A 16,078-nucleotide genomic window follows, 5' to 3' on the forward strand; every position below is an offset into this window, starting at 1 on the left:
ACCTGTTCCCAGAGACAACCCCAGGAGATGCCATGAAGGAGGACACAAGGGTCTCATGGATTCACAGCACTGCATGAGGACATGAGTGCCACCAGAACATCAGCAGTGTAACCTAAGGTGTCTTTACATTTGCTACCATTCACAGGTGCATAAACATAGCAGGAATTTTTTCAAAGTTATTGGCATTACATTTTGTGCATCTGAGTTTGGAGGATGTCTCTAACATTTTAAATGCTTAGTGGCAAGCTTGCTATAGGAAACAGTCAACAAACTAAAAGAAAATTAGAATTAGATTGAAATAATTAGATACAAGAGCTCCAGCTAGAGAATTATTTCATTCTTTAATGCTTATTGTTATTTGTGTGTATATCTGGATTACTTCCAGGTTTCTATCAGCTTCTATCAACAAAAAGGTCAGTGGAGAGAGAAAAATTGTTGGACACGAGACATAAAAAATTCTTAGTGTAAATGAAGATCGGGTTTATATACTTTGTCATACATTCATTAAATCCACACAGTCTAAACTACATTTACTCTTTTATTCTGTCACCTGTCACTTTGCATTGCATGGCAGGGCCAAGTTGAGAGCAGGCACAAGGCAGAGAAACCAAACCACCATTTATGATGAATTGTAGAGAACTCTTCTCCAAAAGAAGAAAAAGTAGGAAAGAACCTGGCCACATTCCTTTCTGCAGTTTTAGAATGTATTAGATATCACAAATAACCAAATCAATGTTTTCTCCTCTGTTACCAAATGAGATCCTTGCAAGACCTTCCAAATGAACCTTTTTAAAAATGGAGCTTAACATCAGACCATGCACAGCTTGCTGCTCTGTGCTCTGTTGTATTCTCATTACTCACCCAGGTAGTGTTTGTACTTTTACAGGCCTCCCTCCTGGGGTATTTCTCTAGTTGTAAATTTAGATATACCACCACTGAGTGCTGTGCACTGCCCACCTCAGCACCACTGTGGACAGCGTCCAGTGATCCACTTAATGCTGGCTTCAGGCTACAGCCAAAGGAGCTGGAATTGCCTGGAAAAACTGGTCTCTTGGGTGTACAGATATGCTCTGCATGACTTGTGCACATTTTTAATATGGCACTAAATGGAAGTGCTCACAAAATATCAAATTATGTACCTGGATATACCTCTCAAGGTCATGCATTGCTGTTGTTTATTTCAGGTATTTTCTGTGACAGTGAGGCAACAACTGAAGTGCTTTATACTGAAAGATTTGCAATGCTGGACCATGGAAGTCTGAGACAGAAGAAGTCATAAAGAACATGCTTTTTTTTTTTTTTTTTTTTTTTTGTCAGCACAGGAATAAAGCTGCTGGATGGGGTTGAAAAGTTATGAGGAAAACACAGGTCCTTTTTCTGAGGCAGCTGAATTTACCTCACTGCCATCCTCAAAGCACTCTATTCCAATACCTTTGCACATTTTCTAGGCTGCATAGCAGCTCTCTGTTGCCCCATATTTTACATCTATATAAAATATATGATGTCTGTAAAAGTATAATTCTCACCTAGTACACCCAGAGGAGCCACACAATCAATGTGACAATACAAAGTTTCAGGAATTCAAAGCCCAGAGAATAAACCTGTGCCTGCTGAAGAGTTGGCAACAGTATATATTGTTGTAGCAGGACAGGTTCTGGGGATTGGTGAGGTAAAATAAGGATGGGTAAACAGGAAGGGAAAAATCCCTATCCTTTATGTATATATAGAAACACACAACACTGTTTTAAACAGCTTTGTAACAAAAGGAAGATTTTAGCCAAGGTCCTGGAAACTCCACAGCTCCTGGGTGCTGGAAACTGGACTGTCATTCCACTTGTGCTTTTTTTTTTTTTTTTTAGCTGAATTTGTTGTCTCTAATGAGTGTCTCTGATGTGCTCACCTGAATAAGCTACCACATATTGCACTGCCTGTGGGCAGTCTTTGGGTAGTCAAGCCTGCTTCAGAGTAGGGATTAAACTCCAGAGCAGAAGTTTGTGAAGATTGAAAAAGCCTGGTATGACAAGCACCTTCAGCAATGACTAGCATGAAAGAACCAAAACAGTATCTGGATTCCCAGAACACAAAGTTCAAAAAGAAAAGTTGCAATGAATTTCATTATAGTTTGACTCAAGGTAAATACTTGATTAAAGAAGACATTACAGTCTGTAAGCTCTGTAATTTTCTTCACACAAACTAATCATTCCAGCTCCCTTCTACTCTAGTACATAATAATTTTCGGTTTTATAGCTTTCAGTGAATTCTTAAATAACATTTACTTTTTCCTTGCACGCACTATTTATTTTTATTCTTACAGACATCTAACAAAAACTGGAGAAACACTGCATTATATTGTAATAGCAGTCAGACATAATCCCAGGGAGAAAAAATGTATTTCACTAATTTAGTTTTTGTGGCAAAGTGGCAACCAGGGAAGAAATATAACCCCAGTGAGAAAGATAGTAGCCTAGATCTGGAAAAATGAATTAGAGACTCTCTTTTACCATTGCTTTTCCATTTTACTTTGGGAAAGCAGAATTTCTCAACCCTTAATGTCACTGACTTGATGCCATTGACTAACACTTACTCTGCATAAAGCAAGGCACCCAAAGAGGCTCCCTGTGCCCCAGCTCTGCTCCTGTGAAAGGAGTGGACCAGCACATTCCTACCTACACATCATGGTGCTCTTTACAGAGAAGCAGAGGGGATCAAGGGCAAATTAAGTTTTCCATTTACCCCAACAGCAAGCAGAGCAAACTCTTTCCACAATTCTCTCTCATCCATGTGCTGTGGGAGTCTATGTCACTTGCCCATGCTCCACACGCCTGTGTTTTTCTGGTTGTGGCAAGATCATTAGTGGAGATGGAAGCTGATGCTGATATGGTTATCTTCTCTGATGGTTGTACCGAAACTCATTTATTTTACACAGAACTTCAAATGGGCATTGAATGCTGATGAAGTGCTTTTTTATTATCAATCTATGCTTCTGGGCAGAGAATCATAAATGCTAAAATATCTAAGTACTCCAGAGCAAACTTCAACAGTTTTTGCCTTAAGGTCCATCTCATAGATGATGTAAGATAATATTGCTTCAAAATTTCTTTTTTTATCTTCACAAGTGCAGTATCTGACCTAAAAATTTCATAGGAGGATATTTATAGTAGCTACAAGAGTTATTTTTCATCAGAATGTGCTTGTGTATTTCTCTGAAAGATTGTCTCACATTCTGCTGGTCAAACCACTGGAACACAGTTATTACACAGCATCTAAATCACTATCAGCAGCATCTCCTCAGGCATGCCTGGCTGGACTCGTGGAGAGAGGAACTGTCTTACAGGCATTTTAAGGGTAGCAGTTTTGGAATATATTTTAGCAAAAAAGCAGGGGAGAAATCACAAAATACAAGACATTTTCCCATCTTACCTTTAAAATTCAGAAGTAGTGTACCATAAAAATAACTCAGCACATCAGAACTCTATATTTAAAACTGAAAAAAGAAAACATGTCCATGCTGATGCTCAATGCAGATTGGTCTAGAGAGGTAAAACCAGCTTCTAAACTCCTAGCCATACCTGCTGACAAACAACACTTCCAGAATTTTTTCTGCCCATGCATCTGGCATGCTCCAGAGTTCCTGCTCGCCATCGTCTGGGTGCCCAACACCCTTTCCCTGTCCCATCTTGGGCTCTGTAGACTCAGATAGCCCCATGGACACTGCTAAGGAAGGAGTCAATCCTTGCCAACTCTTGACTGTTCACTCGAGTCTCCCATTTCATTGTCCCATGCCCAGAACTGATGTGATTTGGCAGCCCTCTGCTATTCCCTCCAGTGCCACTGGATATTCATAAGAACATGGGAGTTAAGTTGGAAGGGGATTTATAAGGCTCCAGATCTAGTTCTGTGCTACTGCAAATAAGTATCTCCCATGGTTCTGAGACAGGTGACCTGCAAGGGTAAAGTCATGTTAATAGGAACACAGCAATGTACATCATTTGTGGATGTGCCTTTAAGAAGCAGAGAAAATTGAGATTTAAGATCAAAGTAGGAAGTCCACAGTGCTTTCCTGTACTTAAAACAAAATCAATATAAAGAAACATACAGCTGGAAGAAACACTAGCTTGATAAAATCACAGTAAATTAGGAGTCCTTTAAGGCAATGGATGGTGTAGCTTCTTCCTCAGAATTAGGCACTTCAAATATTGACAGAACTTGTAAAGCACAATCAATATACCAATTCCTTTGTGAACTATTAATTATATATATTGCTGATGAATAATCATTTAATTAGCATAATGGGAGACTTCAGTGAAAAGGCCCTCTACCAAGCATACTGGACTTAAAAATAGCAATAGCTTTTCAACCATGACACTTTGCATGAAAATGCAAATGCTCAGCTTCTGGTCTAACACTTGTTACATCGCTTGGCCAATACAGAGCTCTGCCTATAAAGGTTTTGCCCCTTATCACTGCAGTACTGCCATGTATAATTTGTTCTTCTAAGACAAGGCGATGAGAGGTTTGGTATGGATTACCTGAATCAGTTCATCAAGCTCTGTTGCATTCACACAGGAATGCTGAGATACAAACGTCTGCTTCTGAATCACAATGGTGGTTCTCTGGGAGGTCTCATGAGGCTGCTCCAGGGCTTTAAATACTGTTGCTCCAATTATTAAATACACGACTACCACCAGAAAAATTGTTGAGACTGTCTTCCATTTCATAACATTAATGGCTGAATCGTTTTCCTCCCGTGAAGTGAGCACGGTAGGCTTGGTGGAAAATGATAATCTTGGTTTGGAGTTCTGAGTGGCCGATTTGGGATCCAGCAAGTCAGGTGCCGCCACTGGCAAAAATAGAAAGAGAAAGTTAATGTTTACAGTGCCACTCAGATTTCACTAACTAAACTTCTTGCCAAGAGATTACACAAATTCTGTTGCTTCTAAATGGAACTCTTAAGCTGTTTAATATTTCTCTTAATCCCATAACACCTTACAACTCAGATCTTACTCAGATCTGTTGCTCGGAGTAGTAGTGTCTATCTTACATGTATAAGCACATTTGGAACATTTTATATGTCTGTCCCTATATGATATGGAATCATTTCCAAAAGCATACTTCCCCTACATCCTTGCATTTCATCAAATTACTCTAAGGTAGTATTTTGCTGCAGAGATTTTTTATGCCCGCTGTTCTCTCAAGCACTGCTGAGCAGCCTTCCAGCTGTGTTCTACCTGAGCATTACAGAAGTATCAGGAAAATACAAAACCTCATCTCTTTCAGCTATTTTGTCCTATGCTCCAACAAATGCTCTCGGAGAACGGCTGTGTGATCATTTCTAAACTCCCCAGACACAATCATAAAAATAAGACATTGCTCATCATACTGGTCTTAACGGGCTAATTGTTTGTTGATTACACCTTTCAGAAAACAGTGGCACAACACACGTGTGCTTACTGGAAGAGTCATGCATTTGTTACAGCAGGTACTTCTATTTACAGCTTCAAAAAACCCATCAGGTTAGGAAAAGAGTGGCTGAGTGTGTTAATCAAGTACTTGGATAACTCATGTGACTACCAGTAACTACATGGGCACTAAAAAAAAATCCTCCACATCAAGTCCAGATAAAGGTCTCCCGCAGGAAGATGGTCACGGCAGTAACCACAGGAGCTATATTTAAATTGTTTTCAATGACCAGTACGTTCTAAATGGCCACGACAGCTCTTCCAGCCGCTGGTGGGAAAAGCTGAGATCTAAATCTAGAGGAAAGTCTCCCACAGGACGGCGGAGATGGGATTCGTCCCTGCAGGGAAGGCGGTGGTACTTGGCAGAGTCACCGCCTGGGGACCCGCCGGGCTCCAGCACACACCGCTGCTCCGGGAGAAGGGGCCGGGGGCAGAGTGGCAGCCCCGGGCCGGGCCGGGCGTGGACCCGGGGTACCCCTGGCATCCCGCGGGGTGGGCGCCGGGCGCTCCAGGCGCGCCGTGGTCACGCCTCCCACAGCTCCGGCCCCCGCCCCACGGGCACCGGCGGCTCGGGCACGGCCCCCCCGTCCCGCACCTTGCCGGGGGAGCCCCCTTCCCGCCGCCGCCTTCTCTCCTGCGGCAGCCGCCGAGCCCTCCCGATCCCCCAGGGCCGGTGCCGGGGAGCGCTCTCGGCGCGGCCGGGGCCGCCGAGCCCGCCCGGAGCAGCGCCGACCCGCCGCGGCCGCCGGCGGCGAACAAAGGAGCGGGCACCGGGCACCGCCGCTCCGCCGCCCCCTCCCCGCGGCCGGTGCAATGCGCGGGGGGCCGCCACCGCCCCCGCGGGGTGCAGCCCCGGTAGCCCCCGGGGAGCTGCCGCCAGCTGGGATGCTCCGCCGCGGGGAGCGGCGCGGGGGCGAGGCGGCCGGCGGCGGAGCCGGGGCGCGGCGGGAGCGGGGCCGGGAAGGGAGGGGAAAGGAGCCAGGCAAGGTACAAAGGAGCCCCGGGCCGCCGCGGGGAGCATCCCGGTGTCCGGTGCGGGGGAAGCAGGGGCGCATGCAGCATCCGCAGGGCTGGGAGCGGGGAGGCACGCCATTGTGCTCGTACTCACTTCTTATTTACCGACCCGGTGCCCTCTCCTCGCTCCACGGGCAGGCATTTTTTCTATGCTTGGATAGATACAGTTAGAGCAAATTCAAAAAAAAAAAATTCAAAAAAAAAAAAGGAAAATAAAAGAAAGGCAGGAGCAGACCGATAGGAAGAGGCTGATGGATGGGTCTGGAGGAGAGGGAGCGGCAGGGGCGGGCGGGCTGGCAACGCGGATCCCGCCGGCTCTCCCCGGCCCCGCGGCGTGCGAGGTGCCTCACGTCGCGCATCGCGCATCGCACATCGCGGCGCTCCGCGTGTGTGAGTGCGGGCGAGTGTGTCCGTGTGTGCCTGAGCGCCCGTGTGTGTGTGTGCGTGTGTGTGTGTGTGTGTGTGTGTGTGTGTGCGTGTCCGTGCGCGCTCCGGTGCGCCGGGCGTGCGGAGCAGCCCGAGCCCGGCGGTGCCTTTTGTGGGGCGGCGAGCAGCCGCACCGCTGCTCGCCCCCCCCGCCCTTCCGCGCCCCCTTCCGCGCCCCCCGCCGGCGGGGGGGCGGCCGCTCCGCGCCGCTCCCGGCCCGCCGGGGCTGCGCGCCCCTCCGCGCCCGCTGCCCGCCTGGGCAGACGCTGCTGGGGCGCCCGGGGAAGATGGAAGGGGAGCCGGGGGGAGGCAGAGCGGTACCTGCGGAGGGCAAGGTCTCGCCTGGAAACAAGCGAGGAGAGAGGACGGAGAAAGGGAGGAGGAGAAGGCACCGGCCAACCCCGCCGGCGAGACTGGACCTGCCGGCGGTCCCCGCTCCGGCCCCACAACCCGGTTGCCTCGCCCGTGACTCCCCGTGAACTTTTGAACTGTCCGAAATGTCACCGAATTAGCAGGAGAGGGGGGGACAAGCGGGGACACCTCGGCCCTCGCCGGAGAACGGCGCGGGGCTGAAGGGCCAGGCGGTTCCGTCCTTCCCGGCTCGGCCTGATTTTAACCCGGTGCTCGGCAGCCCCGGTGTGCTGCTGCAAGGAGTTAACTAGGTGGGATCTGGGAGGCAGGGATGCTAGCTGCTCTCCTATCGCACGCGCCGCCTGCGCACCGCCTTCTTCCATTTCTGTCTGATAGATACATCAGAAATGCTGCTTCAACTGTGCTTTCTGCCACTAAAAAGCCTGAAATTATCCTTGCTATCTTTGCCGTGGGCTAACTCCCCTATTTCCCAGTTATCTGTCACCTGTGACACTATCCATGGGTCAGTTGTTCACACTGAGGTGAAGAGCATGAAGACAAATCCTAGAAGAGGATTTACCAAGAGAAACCAAAAACTGCTCCCACAGCGACTCTCTAAAAAGTCTAAAAAATTACTCACCATAACAAATGGGTATAAGTCTCAAGCATCTAAAGCCAGAGGCTGTATCTGTAAAATGGCCAAAGACAGTCATACATCGGGTGTTTAATGGGCTATAATCCCACTTAAATCAGCAGCACCATCAGCAAACACTTTAGAAGTCACTTATTTTAACGCTTCTCCATATCAGTGTGACATAATACAAATGAGTGTAATATTGAGTTCCTCAGGACTCCAATTTCAGCAACATCAATCACACCACTCTCACCCTGCATGTCCACAAGTCTCAGAAGATGCAGCACAGGGCAGGAAGCTGCCCCTGCTATTTCAGAGTGAGCTGTAGTTCATTGCTGCCCATCCCTGGGAGCCAGCAGAGCACTTGTCGAGTACTGAGAGCCTCTGGGCCCAGTCCAACAACCCCTTGCAAGCAGATCTTTGGTCAGAGGGTTGGCTTCATCAACACAGACCTAATACTCAAATACAAGAGAAATGTCTGCTTCTGATTGCTGATACTCCCTCATTCAAGGAATTCTCAAAGATGTAAGATTCTCACACCTGAATATTTTTAATATAAAATACTGTCCCCCCCCCCAAAATATAATATTTTCTCCTTTCTTTCCCGCAGATTTCTTAATCATTAGCCTATGTAAACACTGGCTGTTCCTATCTCATGGAAAAGATTAATTTCGCAGGATTTCTTTGAACATCCTATGGAAAAACAGGCGTGAACATTTTCCTCCATGCTGATCTGTGTCTCCATAAAATACTGTGGAAAATACTACATGCCTTTCTTTAGCAATCTAAATATTTGGAATGAGATTTTGTTTTTCTTTGAGTGAAGGAGTTATTATTAAAAGCTTTAAAAGGTTCATATTTATTGCCTACAAATTGAAATCCATGGGAAGCCTTCCAATAGCTTCAGGAGGGTTTGGAGCAGGCCTTAAATTTAGTGATTCCACCCAATGGGAAGAAACCATTTTGAGATCTGCTTCAGGAATGACTGCATTGGTGCCTTAACCTTAAGACCTGAAGGGCTATCTCTGGGGAAGCAGTTATTTCCATTAATTACCTAGTAAACATCTCCAATGTCTACTTTCAGTGGGCTGATATTTTCCACCTATTGTGATCCCAGATGCAATCCTCAGTTGGATCCTCATCTTACCACTTACTTTGTGTGGACTTGAGCTGTGCATTCTCATTTCTAGCAGGGATATAAACACTCCACATACAGCATTGATCTTGAAATTCAGCAAGAAAACCAGTAATTCTTTTTGTAGTCTACAATAAAGACCATTATGTACAGCAACTCCTATTTTCTGGAGGCCTTTTACAGCACTAGCCTTTACTCTATGGAGTCGTGCCCACCAATATTTTTTTTTGCAATGTACACCACGCATTGTTTGAATATTGTGTGTGACCACTTTGCCCTCAAATTTGGAACTGACATTCGACCAGCTTGACGCATCAGGCCTGAGCTTTGCTAAACAAACACACTTAAATGCAGTGCTGACAAAATTTCCCACTAAACAACACAGACAAAATTAAGTAATAAAAGAGGCTAAAACACAGAGCTCCAGCCTTGTAAGCAAATGGTTTTGCTGCTGAGCCAAGGACATTTATCTGAACAAACTGGGAAAAAATTTTCTCAGATTAAGTATAAGCAGGTTTATGTATTTCGTGCTAACATGAGAAAAACTCACAACGTACAGGACTGTCAAATACTGTCTAAAAATGTACTGGCATGAGTTTGGGATGACCACAATACTCACAGACAGTGGGTGCTGGAAGCTGCTCAACTCTTTGAAATGTTAAAAGTAGGCTCAGCCAAGAGAGACAGGCATGCAGCATGCAGAGGAAGTTGAAGTTGCATGATAAACACAGCAATCCCATATTCATGGAAATAACATCTGCAGATGACCTAAACATAGCTTTGATAGGACACAAGGTCACTTGCAGAGAAATAGTTATTCCAGAGAAGTATTACCCTATAAAGACCAATTTGAAAGTCTCAAGTAAAAGGTACTCTTACCTGTCAGTAACACTTTCTTTTCCTCTTCCTAATTCAGGAGCCATCCCCTCCCTGGGAGGTCATGAAGAACACTTGCTTTGTACCCAGAACAAGAGGCTTCTGCTAAGCCCCCACTTCTGTGAGCAATAAATGCTCTTCTCCTTTAAGCAGCTGTGTAATGGGAGGCACCAGAGGTTCCAGCCTTCCTCAATCTTATTTAATTCTCAATGCTGAGAATTTCTACGCTCCCAAGGGACTGCTATGAGAAGGGTTCCAGTGAGGGCATTTGTCTGGCTGACTTCAACAGCAGCGTATTCATGTGGGCACCCGTTTGATTGACCACAGGAAACCTGTGCCTGATCAAACAGTGTATTGCTATAGGCTTTGGCACCTCCTGAACACAGCATCCCCTTTTCCTCGTCACATGATAGCAGGAAACTTCTGCCTCCCTTCAGAATTTGGCCAAACTGTATACTCAGTTAAAGTCAAGGATAAACCTCTGCTACTGCTAGGTTTTATTACCAGAAAGCTTTGCAGAAACATTACTGGACTTACATAGGAAGTTAATTTTAAGGTTCATTTTACTTATTCAGCATAACTTACAAATTACTTGTCTCTTGACTTTGGAGACATTAAAAGATCTCTGTCAGTTCTTTATGGATAATTATGACATTAAGGCCATGCCATGCCACTGTATTTCACCATAAACCATGAGTTGTATCCTACTATGGGAATTTAAACTAAATGAGGGACTAATGGCACACAGCCTGCTTCTCTGTGGAGCAAAGGAGAAGGCAGACCGTGTTCTTCACAGGCAGCAAGGATGCCAGACTGCTTTGAGTGACTATGCTGAAAACACACCCTCCCAGCACTGGGGAGAAGGCAATAGGCAGAAGACACTTGCAGCTGAGTGGTACTCAGCCCTCCTCTGCCTCTGAAAATGGTAAAGCCCTAAAACAGACACATTGAAAAATATGTGATCTCATCTAATTCACATTTTGAAATTAGTTAAGCATACATAGGGCAACTAGAAAATGTACTGCAGAATCACAGAATCATAGAATGTTAAGGCTTGGCAGCGACCCTAAAGACCATCTGGTCCCAACCCACCTGCCATGAGCAGGGACACCTCCTACTAGACCAGGTTGCTCAAAGCTGTATCCAACCTGGCCTTGGACACTGCCAGGGTTTGGCATCCACAACCTCTCTGGGCCACCTGTTCCAGTGCCTCACCACCCCCAAAGTAAAGGATTTCTTCCTAATATCTAAATTAAAATTCCCCTCTTTCTAAGTTATACCCATTCCCTCTTGTCCTATCACTGCAGTTCCTGACAGAATCTCTCTATTGCTTCCCTGTAGGGCCCCTTCAGATACTGGAAGGTTGCTATGAGCTCTCCATTCAGCCTTCTCTTCTCTGAGCTGAACAGCCCCGAATTTTTCAGCCTGTCTTTGTAGGGCAGGTTCTCCAGTCCTGTTATCAACTTCATTACCTCTCTGGACTTGCTCCAACAGTTCCAGGTCCTTCTTATGTTGGGGTCCCCAGATCCGGATGCAGCACTGCAGGTGAGGACTCGCCAGAGCAGAGCAGAGCAGAGCAGAGGGGAGCAGAGGAGAATCACCTCCTTTGACCTGCTGGCCATGTTCCCTTGGATGCAGCCCAGGATTTGGTTGACTTTCTGGGCTGTGAGTGCACATTGCCAGCTCATGTTGAGTGACACCTCCCAAGCATGTCAGGGTCCCTCTGGATGGCATCCCTTCCCTCCAGCATGTCGACTGCACCACGCAATATTAATGAGTTCTACCTCACTAGCAAGTTATTACACCTACCAGGAGCGTCTGTCCTACAGTGTGAAAAATTATTTATTCAGCAGAAAAGCCATTGTTTCTCACCTCATCAATTACTAGAAAAAAATGTTTACATGTGCTCATCTATTTTTATACAGCTTAGTTGTCAGTCTTAATTATGTTCTAATTCTTTCCATTGCTAGCAAGCCTTATCTATCTATCCACTTGCGGCAAGAGGGAAGTCGTTTTAGAACCTGTAAAGCACTGACTGTTCTAATTAATATTGGGAATGTGTATTTTTCTTTACTGACTTGCAAATCTCCCAGTGGGTTTCCTCCCTGCCTGTGTTGTATTATCAGACCTAATGGGATTTATTTATCACATGTTCTGCCACTGTTTTTTTCATATTTGTTTCCACAAATCTATTATGCTTGGAGTGCTTCAGAAGCAATGATTATAACTAACTTTCAGTGCCATTTTCATCAATGATAAATGTGAATTGCTGTATGTCACCATTATTATGGATTATTTATGCACAGAAAATCTTACGACTGCTTTGAATTACTGATGTCCTTGATGGACAGCTAGTAGTGCTTTGGGATGATTACGAAATGCTTTTCTGTAATCACCAAAATGTTCTGCAAAATTGCTGGTTTGTAATTTGTTTTCCATTTTTGCCATTGTGGTCTCTACAAATAAGGAGGCTGACAATGGGAATATCTAGATTTCATATCTGTCTGTCCACACCCAATAGTACCAACCGTGCAACTGATTTTCATGGTGCTACTGGATGAGATGAGATGGAAACCTAATCTCCATATTGTCTTTGCAGACTGGAAAAGAGCAGGGAATATTTTGAAAGAAAAAAACATGTATGACTGCACACCTCAGGCCTGATGAGAATTGCCAAAGTTTGTGCTGACTCTAAAGGGGATTTTCCTTGAGTCAGTAAGCTTACTTTTAAATCATGCCTTGAGGAGCTGAGGACTTTTTGTATTTGTAAAGTTCTATATCCACATTTTAGGGAACTCTGGAATTAGTGTCACAGACCTATGACACAGCAATCTGAAAATAAAATAAAATACAGACAAGGGACACTGGAAATCACCTAAAATAGCATTAGTGCTTTTCTTTTCGAGTAATCCACAAATCAAATTTGGAAGAAACAAAACAAAACAGACAAAGAGAAAACAAGAGAAAATAGCCCTGGCAATACTAAATAAGTATCATGCAGGGCTAATGAAAGAACTTGCTAGCAGAAATAAGGAATACAAATGAGGTGATGAAAAAGGAGAACATTAGGTATCTATGTTTTAAAACCACCAGACTCTACTCTATCTGGCTTTAGCCCTAAAAGCATAGAAGTGTAATGAAATCTATGAATTATTTTCAAATATGCACAAGAGACTATTTTTTGGCAAACTCTATGTTCAGCTACATAGAGGTATGTCTGGAAAGGATGCTACAGGTTTTTTAAAGAAAGATAACCTTTGGTAGTATTTTTTTTTTTTAATTCAGTAGATTGTTCTAGTGCTTGTTCTTTCTGCTGTGACAAAGATGTCACTAACACCATACAGGCAGAAAGCTGGGTGAGCAGAGCCCAGTTTTCATAAGGTATTTCAGCAGTAAGAAACATAAATTCCTGCCATTCAGATGCATCATGCATTGGCATTGCTCAGCACTTCCATCCTTGAAGGCACTTCCTTCTATTTTCTTTAAAGTGTGATCTTGAAATTGAGGGCTTAGTGGTTTAATCTTTGACTGGCAGTTATGGACTGTGTTGGCAGGAGAACAGGCTACTCATGCTCACCTCTTCAGCTTTGAAGTGGCTTCTAATCCACATACTTTTGCCGGAAGAAAGGTGTTTCTGTTGTGTCCTGCCACTGATGTTAAGCATGCAAGGAAACTGAGCCATGGGCTTGTACAGTCTTATGTTTTATTTTCTCTTGGTAGAGGGAACATTAAAAGCTGGACTCCGGCTCCAAGGAAAATATAGGTAGAAAATACAGGGCGAGATTGGCCTGTATTTTCCTCTTTGCACAGCAAATATAAATATACCCCAGATGTAATACCCCAGGCACCAAACAGAACCAGATGCGCTTAGGGCTGTGACTGGTGAGAAAGTTATTTTGTATGATCCCTTCACATAAAACAGCTAAAATTAATATTATGAAATTTCCATTACATTTTAGCAGCCTGGACATAAAAGCCATTCTATTTCTAAAATTCTCAGCAGATTAATATTTTTGTAATCATTTGCCCAAAAAGATTAATTGCCTCATCACAAAAAATGGTGAGTAAAATTGTAAAAAATCATTAAGTTAGTGTAAAAGGTACTCTTCAATAAAAATAATTATTTTTCTAAATTATTTATATTGGCAACAAACACAGCGTAAGTGACCCCCTATAACAATTTATGTAAACTTTCTGTGATTTTGTGTGTGTTGTGTGTTAAAAAGGGGAGTATACCAAATTAATGAGCATGATTGCCAGGAAAAAGTTAATAGAAAATCCATAAAGAAACCAATTTCTGAAATTATTGCTTTCTTAGCTTTTCATGTTCTCTCTCATAACAGCTTCGGATATTAAGGGGATTATGACTCAAAAAATTTTCCTAAGGCTTTATCCAGTAAGAGTATCTCAATGAAAGACATACAACAAAGGCAGTGAGTAAAGAAGCCTCAGGCTGAATATTTGCACCAGATTCTTGGGGTCTTATTGGCAATTTCTTTATTTTAGGGGACTTATTGGCAATTTCTTTATTTTAGAGAGAAGATCTGGTGATTTTACTAACTCATAAAAATTGCGTAGAATATTTTAAAAAGTGAGCTCTGATCACAATATTATAGCTAGTAAAGTAGATTTGTGGGGAAAAAAACCCATCCCTTATTCCTAACTTGCAGGGTCACAGGGAGCGGGTCCTTCATCCTGCTAGCAAATCCACAAAAATACATACAATCCAGACGTGATGGATTTCAGATATATCTGCTGTACATCAGAGCAGAACCCCACACAAGGAGCTGTGTGGGAATTCAGAGGCAGTTGCTGCATGGAAAGAATTGTGCAGCATAACAAAAAAAGTATTTCCAGCTTCTGAAGGCAGGGCAGGAATGATCTTCCCAGCAGCACACTCAAACTGGGAACCCTGACCCCTCAGCATGGTAAAACTCCCTTAATTATGGTATTTCCATGTCATGTAAGTGTTGCCTCCAGCTCTGGAGTTACCTTTTTGTCAGCTACTTTGGGAAGTTTTATGTCATTTTGCAGGTGAAAGATGTAACATCTGACATGGACAGAGGTATCTAGAAGCAAAATAGCGATCCCCGAAGAAAGCAATTTATTTTGATTTCTGTGTGGCTCAGTTTTCACCACTGGTGTTCTTGAACAAGCTTTCTACTTCTGGACACAAACACACTTCCCACCATGCTGCTCAGCATTATGCCCAATTCTTATGCCCAACTGATCCAGAAAATAGCCCTTCACTTGGCTTGTTTGGAAGGCAAGCAGAACAAACTTTATGCAAACAGTAGATATGGTTACTGCTTTCTTTGAAAACATAAACAGAAAAAAAGTCTCCAGATTTTACATAATAGTGCAGTGATTGCAAGACTTTCTCAGGATAAGCAAAAAGAACTCTGATTATTTCTTTTGCATAAAGGCATTTAAATCCACATCTTTAACCTTCCTGGACAGAGCCTATCATTCCAGTGTTCAAGTAAGTCCAATTCAAGCAAGTCAGACTCAGAGATCACTGATCCTAGCACTTTATTGGACTCCAGGGCACTGCCCTGTGATTTTATCTGATCTCTAGGAAATATTACTGAGCTATATTTGTTGTTCTCACTTATATTTTTGTGCACAAGATGTTTTACACTTGAGTTTTATAAATACCAATACACTCACATGGGTGCTTTGCAAGTTTCACCTCCCTTGCAATCAGCAGAAAGAATTTTCCTGAAAACAGGTAAATTACCTGTTTACCCCCAGAGCAAGTACTGAGCTTGTCAGGATGTTTTGCCTTCCTATTTTATAAAGGGTTTCTTCAGAGTCAAATAGCTGCTGACTTCCAGCTGAGCTACAGTGTCACAGAAAGGCAATCCAAAGGCATCTTTATAGAGCAGAGACTAACCTGTATCAGGCAGGATGCAAGAGAACTGGATCCCAGCACCAGAGAGCTGTGGCAAGTATTTTGGAAATTATTTTGGCTCAAGTCCCTACTAGCTACATGGGAAAGACAAACCACTTTGAAGCTTAGCTAGAATAAGATGTACCTACAAAATATTTTATTGTTTCATTTCTCATACCACTCTCCAGAAATACTCACCGATAATTTTTTTAATAATAACATTTTAGCACAATAAATTAGTTTTCTTTTTGACTGAAGGCTAGATAAAGCAAAGACAGATGTCAGGATGG

General features: G+C 43.8%; 1 protein-coding gene across 3 annotated transcripts in view; it reads right to left on the bottom strand.

Annotated features, from left to right (window-relative positions):
• Nucleotides 1–16,078, bottom strand: part of KCNK2 (potassium two pore domain channel subfamily K member 2) — a 127,102-nt gene that overhangs the window by 70,365 nt on the left and 40,659 nt on the right. For 2 of the 3 annotated variants that reach the window (XM_036380635.1, XM_036380634.1), the window contains exon 4: nt 4,530–4,840. In XM_036380635.1, coding sequence (XP_036236528.1) covers nt 4,530–4,840 — 311 coding nt within the window. Of the gene's footprint in view, nt 1–4,529; nt 4,841–6,567; nt 7,009–16,078 lie in introns of those variants that run through there. The other variant, XM_036380636.2, reaches the window with a different exon arrangement.

This window comes from Molothrus ater, chromosome 3 (assembly GCF_012460135.2).
Source record: "Molothrus ater isolate BHLD 08-10-18 breed brown headed cowbird chromosome 3, BPBGC_Mater_1.1, whole genome shotgun sequence".
In the NCBI taxonomy this organism is placed as follows: domain Eukaryota; kingdom Metazoa; phylum Chordata; class Aves; order Passeriformes; family Icteridae; genus Molothrus; species Molothrus ater.